At 44.8% G+C, this 13,871-nt stretch overlaps 1 protein-coding gene across 1 annotated transcript in view; it reads left to right on the forward strand.

Moving 5' to 3' along the window:
• The window catches only part of LOC147185692 (androglobin-like), a 29,933-nt gene extending 16,569 nt beyond the window's left edge, over window positions 1-13,364 (forward strand). Inside the window, exons 19-34 of the mRNA XM_086104555.1 lie at window positions 307-471; window positions 557-695; window positions 1,023-1,157; window positions 2,474-2,567; window positions 3,792-3,923; window positions 4,024-4,177; window positions 4,313-4,500; window positions 4,644-4,849; window positions 5,624-5,781; window positions 6,483-6,585; window positions 7,865-8,007; window positions 8,910-9,065; window positions 9,495-9,585; window positions 9,667-9,766; window positions 12,129-12,312; window positions 12,440-13,364. Coding sequence (XP_085960681.1) covers window positions 307-471; window positions 557-695; window positions 1,023-1,157; window positions 2,474-2,567; window positions 3,792-3,923; window positions 4,024-4,177; window positions 4,313-4,500; window positions 4,644-4,849; window positions 5,624-5,781; window positions 6,483-6,585; window positions 7,865-8,007; window positions 8,910-9,065; window positions 9,495-9,585; window positions 9,667-9,766; window positions 12,129-12,312; window positions 12,440-12,574 — 2,283 coding nt within the window. The 3' untranslated portion in view covers window positions 12,575-13,364. The remainder of the gene's footprint in view (window positions 1-306; window positions 472-556; window positions 696-1,022; window positions 1,158-2,473; window positions 2,568-3,791; window positions 3,924-4,023; window positions 4,178-4,312; window positions 4,501-4,643; window positions 4,850-5,623; window positions 5,782-6,482; window positions 6,586-7,864; window positions 8,008-8,909; window positions 9,066-9,494; window positions 9,586-9,666; window positions 9,767-12,128; window positions 12,313-12,439) is intronic.
• The last annotated feature ends 507 nt before the right edge of the window (window positions 13,365-13,871 follow it).

Below are 13,871 nucleotides of genomic sequence, written 5' to 3' on the forward strand. Positions count from 1 at the left end.
CAGCCTAGCTGATCATCGCTTGGGGAGTCAAACTTGCCCCACTGTTGCACACCAGCTCAGAAACTCATCATCGGACATAGACGGATGATCAAACTTTTAACTTGTGGTTCAATTTAACACTTGTGGGTCAGCAGGCATTCCGGAGACCCGACAACAATTTCTATTCAAGCAACATTTCCAAAATAAGTGCTCGTTAAAACTCGTACACTGCCAGCCCATGGTCAAGCAATGTAGCTTTGAACTTCTCAACCCATCAATGGTAGTGAATGTTAACTCTCGGGAATGTTTTATTTGATTTTTTCCTAGGAAAGTCTTCGTTTCAGTGAGAAAGCAAAGATGATCATGCGTGCCCTGTCCAAAGTGGTTGCTTCCTTCCACGACCGGCATGGCCAAAAGCCTCACATAAGACACAGCCTGGAAGAAGCTTACAGTCCCAAACAAACCCCGCTGGAAAACTGGCAGGTCCAAAAGGTTTGGATGTGTCGACTTTTTCTTCCCGTTCATAGCGATCATCTCTCCTCTGATGAGAACGTATGTGTGCTGGGGCCCTCCTCAGGTGTTCAGCTTGGCTGTCTATCATATGCTGTGTGATGCCCTTGGCAGGGAAATGACCCCGCAGGAGCGCTTTGCTGTACTGGCCCTGACTGCTGACCCTTCACTGCTGGCTAGGGCACGCAGACCGTACTCCCCTGCATGTAACATGTCATTTTCTCGATGCTTGTGTGTTCATTTGACGATAATGCGGACTCGGCACAAAGCATTAGCGTTGTATAATATTGCGTTGTGTTGCTATATGGTGACTATTCACTATGAGAACAGACAACTGATGCTACAAAGCAGCACTTTCTCATTTAATGGTGATGGGCATTTGTTTATTCAAGTACATTATGCATATTATTCGAGGGGAGGCCTTGACTGGCATATATTGTTGAACGTGGTCCTGAAAATACTGTATTAACCGTTTCGTTGGAGTCAAAGCATTCATTTCCCCTCGTTGTTCTTGCATTGCTATTCCCTAAAAGCGCGTCAGGAGTTAAAGCCTCCGGAAACGTGGATTGACAGGCAGCCGACAGCGGAGGAAGTCAAGGCAGCGACTGTCCTGCAGGCTGCCTTCAAGGGATTCTTAGTGCGAATGGTCTGCAATTCCTCCAAAGCAGGTAAATTCACACGTCAATTTCAATATCAAGGTCCTTTTTTTCCCAAAACTATCCTTGGGGCAGTTAGTCTGGCGAGTTTCTCTTTGGAAATGCTGAGCGAGCAGCAGCACAGCAACACATCTGTCTTCATGAGGAGAGTCCGTTGCGCTGTCCAAACACATAAAAGCATGCGCTAGGCACCGTCTGCTTCCTCTGGTCACAGTTAGATCGAGCCCGGTGGCATGTATTGAGCCTCTGAGCAGAGGATGAGACTGCCACTCTTTCTAATACTTTCTGACACGCCTCGGGTCGCCACTGTGCTGATACATGCACACATCAACACGCTCGAAGACAAACACATGCACGGCACGCATCCCTGCAGTGGTTCACGGTGTGCTGGAGGCTAAGTTCTAGTTTTCTTTCCGATTTGTATTGATGTACTTTTCATCTTTTAGATGTTTGTCTTCGAACATTTGTCAACTTCTATGTGCAGTACACATAAAAATGGAAAATATGATTTATTGATTTTTGATGAGTCATGGTGGTGGTAAGTACTTGGAGAGCTAAGTTCATTTTTTTTATGGTGTACTTATTTATTGAGAACCTCAAGTTGAAAAATTAATCATTTGAATTCATAAATTTTAAGTTTTACATGTTCGGTGGGCCAGGTTAAGGAACAGAGCAGGCCATATTTGGCCCACAGGCCATATTTTTGCCCACCCCCTGCATATGATGCTCACTTGGGCATCTTTTTTGGGGGGGGGGGGGGGGCGACATTGCTGTACTTCTCTCCAAATTGTTGTACAGCATATTCACTAGTCAAGCATGCCGCTGTAAGGCTGCCACTTAAATTGATAATGTCTTAATTAGGAGAAGCAATCAGGCTTTTCTGCAGTGGCAACAACTCTTTTGGTGGACATGCAGGCTGTTTTTTTCCCGCCCCGTGTTATTTTTATTTATTTTTTCTCCGCACTTGCTCTTCGCGTCTGTCTCTAACCTCCCCCTGGTGATAAATATAGTAGGTCTTCATCTCTCAGTGGCCTGCCTTGGCCCCGATGTATCACTTTCAGAGAGGCGGCCATTTGAAAGAAGCAGACCGCCCGCTCGTTAGCAATGTGACACCTGTGCAAGTGCAACACAATGTCGACACAATTGTGCTCGCTCCATGGAGGTACAGTAGGAATAGGCTGCGATTTCCCCTCACCCGGCGAGGCAAAATAGGCTTTCCACTCAAAAGTAGGTCAACCCCAATAAATGTTTCATGTATTGGCAATGTGCATTGTCTTTCATCTTTAATGCTACTTTGCCTGTGTTGATGCGCTACTCATGTCGTGCAGGCACCAAGGAGAGCATCCGTGCGTCCGCAGTGCTTTCAGACATGTGGTCAAAGGTGGAATGTGACTTTGACAAACACGCTGCCTCCCTGCTCCGGTAAATGAAGGTTACACTTTTTTTTTTCTCCCTCTCAAGCTTTCACATCTTAGTCACAGACGTTATGCCTTCAAACCAGCAGCGAGCCTATTAAAACATCGCAGCCCTATTTGATATCCTTTCATCCTTTGGAGCTCCTCTGCTCTGCCACACGCCCGGAATTGGCTCCCTCTCCTGGTTGCGGCTGCCAGGCGGGGAGCATTTTCCACATTGTGTTCCATCTTTTATCCCAGCGGTACCATCTGCTGTTTATCCTTACGTCGTTCCAACGTGCTCGCAGCGTCTGCCGTATGACCCACCGCCTGGGGAAGTGTGTTTGTGCGTGAGCGCTAAGGGCCCCGCTTCATCCGCACGCGGTGGATGTGGACATTGCGTGGTTCAACTTTTATGATTAGAGTGGAATCTCCAAGCGGAGACGTAATCCCGTTCTTTTGATTTGTTTTCATAATGCAGGACGTTTTCTCTCCTCCAGAGGGACTCGAGATAGTATTAATGCTTTTCTGACTCAAGCTGTCTCCCATCAACTAAACAGGCTCGTTCATTTTCAGTGGTGCTTTTTTGTCATTAGCTGGCGCCTACCTCAGCTTACTTTGGGCGAGAGGCGCCACGACCCAAACGAGCATTTCCATTCACTTTCACACTTTGTCAATGGAGACTGTCTTAATAATATAGTGTTCTCTCAATTTTTATGGCTGAAATTTAGACTGGTCCGACTTACAAGGAAGAAAAATAGGAAGAAAACATGGCAAAAATTGCAATACATGAAGTTATGGTCACAAACGAAAACCAGCGATAGGGTGAGTCCGCGATACCTGAACCACAAAGTAGCGAGGGAATACCGAATTGTATTTTAACACGAATCACGTTGCTCGAGGCGGGTGGAATCGTCGCATCCACAAAACCTTCACTTTTCAGCAAAGTGTCATCACTTTAAAGTTGGTCGATAATTTATGAAGTGGAGAAAGAGAGAACACAGTGCATAGTTGAGGGTCCCTTTGTCCTTTATTTTTTTTCTTCTTATTGTTCTCGCTTTGTTGCTGCTGTTTGTACTGTGTTGCCAGGCCAGAGCTTCTTATTCTATTTCGGTCCGTGGTGTAACACGCCTTTTGCCCAAAGTCAACTGGGATCGGCTCCAGCTCCGCTCTGCGGCCAAAATGAGGACAAGCGCTGCAGAAAACGGTTGACTTTTGATGTGTCCTAAAATATCGTTTCCCTTCTGCACAGGTACATGTTTGAGCTCTCCGACAGGGAAACCACAATCTACCCGTGTCAGATGGATGAATGGACCAAAGTCGTCTTCACCGACTACTCCGTCAACCTCCCGGACAAAGCCAACTCCTGGATCTTGGTCTTTAGGTAGGACAAACTTGTCAATGCTCTTTTTCCCCATCTCTGAGTCTCCATGATTGCTTCTGAATTGAATTGCTCATTTTCTCCATGTTGTATGCGTGTGAAGAGAGGTGTTCTTTTTTACGAAGGAGACGTTACTGTTGCCAAAGGTCTACAGTCCGGTCTCGTATTCTCGCCTGCACGTCATTAATAACGACACCGGAGAAGAGCTAAGCAAGCTCATCACAAGAGTCCCGCCCCTTCTTTATCAACCCAATGAGGTTTGATTTATTACTTCGCGAGTTGTGTACACCGTGCTCTCCAGAGACCACATTTTCAAGTGCAGTACTTTTACAACTGTGATAGATGTCGCAGTGATAACAAATCTTTTTTTTTTTTTGTACCTTCCACTGCAGCTGGGTTACACGTTTGTCGCCGAGGTCGTCACACCTGAATCGCCACCCGCTAACGCCAAGTGGACCTTGCGCTTGACTGCCACCCGAGAGCCTCTCCCGAAATTGTCCCACGTGCCTCCACTCAACACGTTTGCCGTGCAGGAATTCCAGGATTATTACATTCCCAACAATAACAATATTATATGTGGGTAAGACCAAGAAACACCGACAGTAGTCCTCCTGCAACTCTTAACTTGATTAGCCGACCTGTAAATGTAACCACTGTGTTGCTCATGATACCTGAATGGCAATTGTGATTTTAATTTTGTTTTGTTTTTTTCTCTCCCTGCAGTTATACTTTGAAGGTGACCGTGCCTCTCGTCGGCACTGTTCACTTTCAGACATCCAGCCGTTATGTCAAGATACGTCTGTCAATCTTGGAGCAAGAGACGGTGGTTGCCAGCGCCATCGGCCAAGGCCACGTTGTCATTCCCGTCGCCAGCTTTCTGCCCAACGAAGAGAAGGAGGAGGAGGAGGAAGAAGAGGAGGAGCTAATAGGTTTGGGACTGTTAGAGAGTGTTTTCATTTTTTTTCCTTGAGGGCGTGGTTACAAGGGATGGTTTTTACGTTGGTTCTTATTTATACTTGTTTGTACGGCTGTCGCTAACGATTATTTGAATCATCCATTAATCTGCCAATTTTCAATTAATCAGATGAAAAAAATATTCCACCTCTTTCTTAAAAACACATTATTTCCATTTGACGCGACAGAAAATGCACAAACATACACTTTGATTTTGTGCTGGTTTGGTCCGTAATACACACATTACAGAAACATGTTTATTCTTTTGCAAAATAACAATTTTCATTTTGATTCAACACAAAAGAAAATCACTTTGCTTTCATTGAGCATTAAATGTCTTACAATATCTGAATATTTACTGATGAAAGGATTTGGCCAATTTCATATCAAACAAGGTCTCTAAACGATGAATCGATTCTGAAACATTAATCTGATAATCGTTTAACCATAGCTGTTGATTAACTGTTGCACCTCTACTTGTGTGACAGTTAGGAATGTTAAAATGTTATTTAAAACAAGTTTGATGCAATGACTTGCAAGTCATCCGGTGCCATGGAAGATTGAGTTCTACATTGGGGCTTCCACTGTATTGTCCTGAGAATGAACTAAACTCAGATAGCACCCCCCTATCACAGAGAAACTTTTGCAACTCTCTTAATTTCCTTTTTGCACTTCCTGCTGCGATAACAGGGCGCGACGTTTGTCTTTTTATTTTCCTCCGACTCAGGCCTTTGCTCTCCTCGTTACAGCTCCCAGTGGCGCGGTAGAGGAGAACCAGCACACGCCCCCGGTCCAGGAGGACGAGATCAAGGTGTTAGATGACAGCACGGACGAAGACGACGAGAGCAGCACGGCGGGGAAATCAGACAGCGAAGATGACCACTTGCCGCCGCCCACCAAGGCGCCGGTAACACGGACTGCGTGGACGTTCCTCCTCCTCATCCTCCTCCTTTCTGCTTGTCTTCATATCCAGTTTTCACTGCCAGATACTGATAGCACCTTACTTGCAGACACACACACACATACATGAACTTCACCACCCACCCACCCACTCACTCAATTCACATTCTCACACAAGAGGAGAGCAGCAGAAAGTAGAAGGACACTTTAGTTGTTCCTGTCTGACTTTGCAGCACTTGCCAGGGAGCAGTAATCGCTTCACCCGCCGATTAATAATCACACGCAGGAGATGCTTTTTCTTTTTTTTGATTAAACACCACATGCAGAGCCACTAATGAAGAATGAGCAGCCGCGTGGACGGTAATGAGAGGGATCATGACGAATCCAGTAAAGCATCTGCAGGCGGGAGTCATTCGCATACAGTATTGATTAGTCCTTAAGACCACTGATCAATTAGAACAGGCGTCTGTGATTAAGGCGATGATACATGCTGCAGAGAGCCACGGGAGACATTTTGATGCTTGCTTTTGGCAGTTTGAGCACGAGCTGTTTAAAAAAAAAAAGTACAGGTATTGCTCATTCTAATGTCCTTACTGTGATTTTCAGCAATTTTAACATTAAATATCCTCTGCGTGATATTTTTGTCTGCCATCCATCGCCCTCCCCCGGTATTTCACATTGACTTTTTTTTTTTTGTATGTATGACAGGATCACAGGTATTTGCTGAGGGCAGAGGTACTGCACCACAGCTGGGATTTGGACGAGTCCCAATTGGCTTTCGCCCATCTGCTCAGTTTCAAAGAAACCCAAGGTACTACAGTACAGTAAGCCCATTCCAAATCCTACATCGCACGTGAAAAGCGCTGTGCACGCGCATGTGTGGGTATTTGACTCACCCGCATCATAGAAATAAAAGTTAGCGGCTCCTCAAGACTTGTAGCTCAAATCAAAATCACGTCGACTTCAGCTCAGCCTGGCCGCTTCCACTGAATTAACGAACAGGCCAGGTCAACGTCGATGCACCGGAGACGTTCGCACCTTTTTTTTTCTCTGCTCATTCCCTTATCTTGAAAGTTACTTTATATGTGGATACATGAATTTTGTCGACCAGCGACCACACAAGCCTCCTACGGTTCTCCACTAGGCTTGAGGAAGTGGGTCAATGGGAAGTCAAATGAAGTTTGCTCTTCGTGCCCCCCCCCCCCTTTTCCCGGTGCCCTGGGAAATATCTCAGCAGGAAAGTGAATTAATTTCGCCCAGTTAAGCCACGTCTCAACGGCGAGGCTGTGCCCTTGATCGTGCTCCCTATATGCTACATGGCTCGCTCACGCCACGCCGCGCTTCGAAACCCCCGCTTTTAACAAGCCACATAGTAGCGCGTGCATGTTTAATGCGCAGCTGCCTGCAATCCCCAGGATATATTGCTTTAGCCCTCGGTGCTTAGCACATAAACATTGTTTTGTTTTCATTTAACGGGTGTGTGCACCTGTACAGTATATCAGCCTTTATCGTATGTGGCTTTTATTATCACAAAATGGCATTGTGCTGAATTTCCAAATGACTTCAATGAGAATAAGTTGGAGTCCTGGCTAAATGATGGATTGTTGTAGGCAGGGAGCCTTTTTTTTTTTTTTTTGCCACCGTTTCATTTTAGCTGGGAAGTGCAACAGTGCCACCTAGCACACAAATGCATACACAACACATGCTGCTGCTCATATTGAAAGGTTACACAAATGGGCAGGTAAACGGTACTTGTCAAGGCACCATCGTGAACAACACCCGAGGAAGACATTTTTTCTTCTTTAGGGAAAAGAATGTACAACAATTTGACAGTCTATTCAAAGTTGAACACTTGAATATTTCTTGAGCTGTGCCAATTTAAAGACAAGCAAAAGTACTCACTTTTTGAAAACACCTGAACAATACTGTCACCTTGTGGAAAGTCCTGTATTCTAGCCTAACCTTTTGTTGTGAATTGGTGTCATATACTGTAAATGCAATTGAATATCAGGTTCCAAGGTTTGGAATAAAAAAAAAAAAAGCTGAGAAAATAGAATGGCACCCTGAACCGCTGTCTCTGCAAAATGCAGTGTTCTTTCCGGAGGAATTGATGGAATCAGTTTCTGCCACGTCGGGCAGTGATGAACCAAGTACGGACACAGCCAAAGGCAACCGAAAAGGCGAAGATGACAAGGGGAACGGCAGCTCCTCATCTGTCTCCAGAGAAGAAACGGTAATTAAAAACATCAACAAAATTACAGCAGGAATCGCTTCTTTTTGAAAAGCTTGAATCTTTGGCAATTCCAACATGCAGTTAACAAGCCAGCTTTGCCTCCGCTCCTTAAACACATCTCCCCTCAGATAGTTCGCTGGTGCGGCAGCTTAAGAGTGCCTGGTTGTCAGCCCTGAGTGTGTGTCACACAGAGAACGTGGACGTATTTTCCTGTGTTTGACTTTGATGCCTCCAACTGCGTGCCGCCAAGGAGAGAGAAATAAAATGTTAACTGACCTTTTGAGGTCCTCTCTAAAAGTGGAGACCACAGCCACACACCTACATACAGAGTCGCCATCGTCAAACAGGCTCCGCCTCTTCAAGACACAGACACTACACTGCATACAGTATTTTTGATGAATTTTGTTTTATTGTGTGTGCTCAAATAGTAAATAGAGTTGAAAGATTGTGGAAGGGTAGCAACGGTATGAACAAAAAATTTAATCTGGTCTGTCAAAATTGCCTACTCGAACATCCCTTTCGATGAACACAGAATGTGAAGACGTGCTTCTTGTTTGCCAATCATCTAATCCTAAATGCAATCAAATTTGAAAGGCAGATTTTTTCTCCCCCCCCAGTGCACCCGCTCTCTGCAGCGCATTCCCATTTGAATATGTTTTCTTTCATTAGCGGCACTGCGTTGTTGGAAGCTGCCGATGTCATGATCTGCGAATAAATTAACTGAACAATGACCTATTCGGTGAGCGCTGCATCAAGAAAAGAAAAATCTCAATCCAGGCAGAGTTGCTCATTAAAGGAGACAGACTCACGCGTTGGCAGTGCGATGACCTTCAGATGCGTTTGTGCCGGTGTGTGTTTTGTTTTTTTTCTGCGCGTGTGTGAATGTGTGCGTGCATGTGCAGGGCCTTGACCTGACCAAGGCCAACTACACGCTGCGTGTGGCTGTCGACAAGAGCCAAGCTGAGAACATTGTGGTGAAGAAGGATGTTGAGCGAATCGAGCAAATCAAGGCTATTAAAAGAGCCTGGGAGGCGGCTGAGCCGGGCCGCGCTGCCAAGGTAACCGAGTGGCTGCCTGTGTCGGGAAGGTAGGCAAAAGTATTGGGACACTTTACCTTAGTTCCCCCCTGGAGTGCAACTCCGTTATTGCTGGCATTTTGGACATTTGTGTCAGTGGTTCGAGATGTCAAATATCTAGAAATTTGGATGTTCGATACCATTATGAAGGCTTACACAATGTCATTTTCTTTTCTCCCTTAAGTATCGGTGGCTGGTATCGGCAGACTTCATGACTAACTGGTGCCTTGAAATAAGCGGGTATTGGCCGAATACAGATATACATTCCTATCTGGAATGTTTGCGGTCAATTTTGATTTTAAGAGGAAGGATGTCGGAAATATATCGGATATGCTTTAGCACTGTCCCAATATTTTTGTCCGTAGCTTGTGTTACTCTCCTGTTTTTGTCCTGATTTTCGTGTTGTTGCAGGCATGGCAGTTACGTCTCAACTGGATCAGTCAATTTTATCCCCCCAAAGATGGTGACATTCCAGTTCCAGAGATGTCCTCCACCGAATCGGGTAGGTTCAACAAAACAAAATGGCTTCCGCGGACTCGAACCACTTCATCTTGCCTTCAATCTGATGTTTGTTCTCCACAAGATGACGGCTGCAGCCCGATTCCTCCTGACGCTCCCAGTATTCCAATTGAACAGCTGTTAAGCATCGTTGTTCCACCCTTGGACTACACACCGTTCATCAGGTGGGTCTGTCTGCTAAAACGTGGCTCTTCTTGCTATCCGGACATTTGCTTTATCTGCAAGACCTGATGCAAAATGAGTGCTGCTTAATTTCCCACATATTAATTTGAAGATAATTGCTGGAAAAAATGTACAAAGACCCTGAACTACTGTATGTCCTGGAGTAGCCACTTTAGAGTGCCTGGTTGTCAGCCGTGGATGTGTGCGTGTCATGCAGAGAAAGGCAGAATGCTGAGGAGAGTGGACAACTATTTGTTTCCAAGCCATGAAACATTTTCCCCAATACATGTATTTCATTAGTGAGCTTGACTATAGTTGTGCGCGTGTACTATGCTAACAGATCTCGCCGCGCTTTGTGCTCGTCAGTATCCAAAGTGTCAAGTCAGCGACAGTACAAAGGAAGCGTCTCCATCCCAGAGGGCTTGCGCTTTTGTCTCTCATGTCATCAACTCAGCCTTCCACCACCTCGCCTTCCCCTCACGCAGGCCATCCCCCGGCCGTGACAAATGAGCCGGTATTTGGGTCTCTTAATCAAAAAGCTATTTCAGGACCCCCGTTGAGCTCATCGCGTCAGTGAGATGTGCCCTCTCCTGTCACCCGCCCCCTCCGTGACTGCGTGCGTGTGTGTGTGTGTGTGCGCGTGTGCGTGTGTGTGTGTGTGTGTGTGTGTGTGTGCGCGTGTGTGTGCGCAGCTGTTAATGGCTGCCAACAATGTGGCCTGCAAAGTGGTCCAAAGGCGAAATGACACACACACATGCACACACACTCAGCTGAAATAGTTCACACTGGCCAATGCTCATTAACTCTTACTTCAGTAGCACGGCTACAGGCTTCCCCTCATCATTAACTCCAGAAAAAGGCAAACACTTTTTTTTCTCCCCCCTCCTCCATATATGTTTGCACCTCAGATGGCCACTTGTACTTTTCTCTTCCTCCAACTAAAAACCTTAGCGAACTGCCTCCATTTTTTTTTTTTTGGCACTGCCTCCCTCTTGTTCTCCTCTTCTTATCACACACAGACAGACACCGAAAACACACTCTTGTGCCATCGTTCAGTGGCATTACAATGAAGCCTTAAAGCAGGAACGCTCGCACCGATGTCATTCGGGATTTACGGCCAGGCGTGTCAGATAAAGCCTGGATTGTGAAGCCACAATTTCCGCTGCACATTTCTCCCATCTGCCTGCCACATTTGCATTCACACAGCATACACATGGCTGCCCGTCCGATCCGGCATGTGTCCAACATTGTAAGGTTTAGTGTCGAAGTGGTAAACGCCAAACTATCTGTATCACTTTGTGATAGGACCACACAGTCCAAAATGTTGTCATTGAAGATGAGGGCAATAAAAGGATACAGCAGCCACTGCACTATTTCTATGAATCACGCTAAGCTAGGCAAAGCGTTTGAATCATGACTCTGGCCTTCCTGTGTGAAATTTTCCTTTTCTCCTGCTGCTTGCGCTGGTTTGAAAGAAGCCACGCTCTCAACCCCCCCCAAAACAAAACGAATGAATGGATGTTTTTATAAATCGAAAAAAGCTGAACAAATGAGCCCAAGTCGCACTGTTTGAATTTCTTGAAAATTTCGTAATTCACGCACCTCGCTCAACTGTCAATCAAATGCCACTACTGTGCAATGAAAACAACGGTAGCTTGCATGATGCCAAGTCACAACAGGCTGATTTTCAGAATTCAATAGTTACTGTGGACCATAATTGTAAAATAAGGACGCAAATATTTAAAAACAAATCTAATATTTCATGACTTTAGTGTCGCTGAGGGTAGTCATAAAAAATGACAAACGATATCAAATTTGATGACATGCATTACGTTTCATCAAAGCTCTGCTGCGCCCATTTGATCTGCTCTGAGATTACATTGTAGAATCCCTCCATTTTCTTTTATGAAGAGCAGCACCACCCTGTGTGGAAAACAAGAAGTACATTGCATGCAGGCACAAGCTTAAATGTGAATAACTGTTAAAATCATTTGAGAAGAACCAAAAAATAAAAATTAAAATTGAGACCATAAAATTTCTTAGCTCTGTTCGTTTCTAATGCATTTATTACGCGATTGCTTGCTGGACGTCTGTACAGGAGAACTTGATAAATGTTCTATCGTTAAAAAAGAAAACGATACTAAAACAAATAAAAGCTAAAATCAAATTAAGCATTTTTGAAAACTAATGAAAACTTCCAAAACTGCTCTAAAAAAAAAATCAAGACCATTTAAAAGTCAAACAAACGAACTACATGAAAATCCCAAACTATTATAACCGTGGTTTACACCCTCTTAAAAACTTCTGATCATGCCTCTACGAACCAGCTGACATGTTAACAAGGTCCGTGCGTAATTCATACAGAGGAAAAAATGATACCCCAATCCTGTTGAACGCCGAGATGGAGGACAGCCAGCGGAAGAAGCGCTTAGAAAAGATCCAGGCTTACCAGATGGAACGCGACCTGCTGGTGGAGGAGCGCGAACGCAAAGCCACCACCAGGAGGGAACGGATGCAAGGGATTCTGACGCAGTACGAGGACCAGCAGGTGACCTCACCGTCGTCGGATGGACATTAGCAGCCGTCGTTTTGAGGCCGTTTTTCACAGAAAATAGCCATCATTTCGGCTGGTCTCAAAACGCTTCTCTCTGCTGTCTGTCTGCGTCCTTTTCCAGACGGCGATGGTCCAGGAGCAGCAGAAATTCCACGACATGCGCACGCAGCAGAATCAAAAATCCAACGACACCCGCAAATGGCTTAATAACCGCATAAAAAGGAGGGAGGATAAACTCGCAGTAGATGAAACCTAACCGGCCGCTCCATGGATGCGAAACAAAATTCCCACTTGGTCTCACGCGAGTCTGTTTGAAGCCAAGACAACACCGCTCAGGGTTTTACGTTGGCTGCGTTCACTCGCTAAGATGCGAATCCATCGCTATTGACAGCATCTTATCGATTGACAAGTGACTGGAGCAAAGAAGTCAAGATAGGCAGCCACAGTGTGCCAAAGTATTACAACTAATGGACCTCAGCATGACCACTAAAAATGGAGTCTTTGAGAAAAAGCTGACAGGGGGAAATGAGTGAAGGCGTAGAATGAATGAGTTTTGGACTGTCAGTGGAAACACCGGCTCCTTCTGGCGGTGAAGTGACAGTTCTCAGCAATGTGCAAATCTGTCAGTCTCTTGCACAAATACAAAACAAACTGAACAAAAATCAACTTACTGTACAGTTGTTCTTGTACAGATTTTCTTCATCACCATATCACGGCTCAACTATTTGGGCTCTCACTGTATTCCAGATTTTTAAAATTATTTCTTTTTTATAGTGATTTTTTTTCCCCCCCAAAAAAAGTACTGTGTACACAACTACACGTCTGCAGTTAGGTAATGGGGGAAAAAAAGAAACTATTTTTGTTCACAAAATAAAAACAAAAACCTTAAGAAAAATGAAAAATATCTGAAACTATATCTTATGTTTATACAACGAAGACTATTTTAAAATGTATTTATGTTGATATTACTGTTATGTTCATACAAAAGAAAAAGGTCAACCAGTTGTTTGACAATTATAGTTACTCCATTACACAATACTTTGTGACCTTTTTTGTTGTAATCTTTCATGCGACAATCAGAACAAAAAAAAATTGTAATCCGTCCACAGGTGGTCAAGAAATGAAGTCAATTTTCAGGCAATCTCCGATGTGAAGTCTACATCGGAGCAGGAGCACACCGAACGATTCCAGGAGGTCATTGGGTTGTTTTTGTCAATATCTGCCTGTTCTAATAATTCCCTCTTGTATTGACGTATCGTTTGTTTGCAACCAAACTTCAAACAGATTACATGTCAACTATCCATTGTATCGAGGCCGCAGAGACATAGTCGGCCTTGCATCCACCGCCCCCACAAACGTGATAATACTCTGCAAACCGTTTGCTTTCTCGAAGGTCACTGTATTGACTTGATGGCCCAAAGGCATGCCTCTGTTCAGACAACCTCCTGCCAGCTGCCGATTGATTGATTGATTGATTGGTCGGTTCATATATAAGTGGGCGCCCTGCCTCCACCCCACGCAAGACTCCAAGTAAGTAAATCTTATGAAGATTA

This window comes from Hippocampus guttulatus, chromosome 23 (genome assembly GCF_054856545.1).
Source record: "Hippocampus guttulatus isolate MCC_2025c chromosome 23, RoL_Hgut_1.0, whole genome shotgun sequence".
In the NCBI taxonomy this organism is placed as follows: Eukaryota; Metazoa; Chordata; class Actinopteri; order Syngnathiformes; family Syngnathidae; genus Hippocampus; species Hippocampus guttulatus.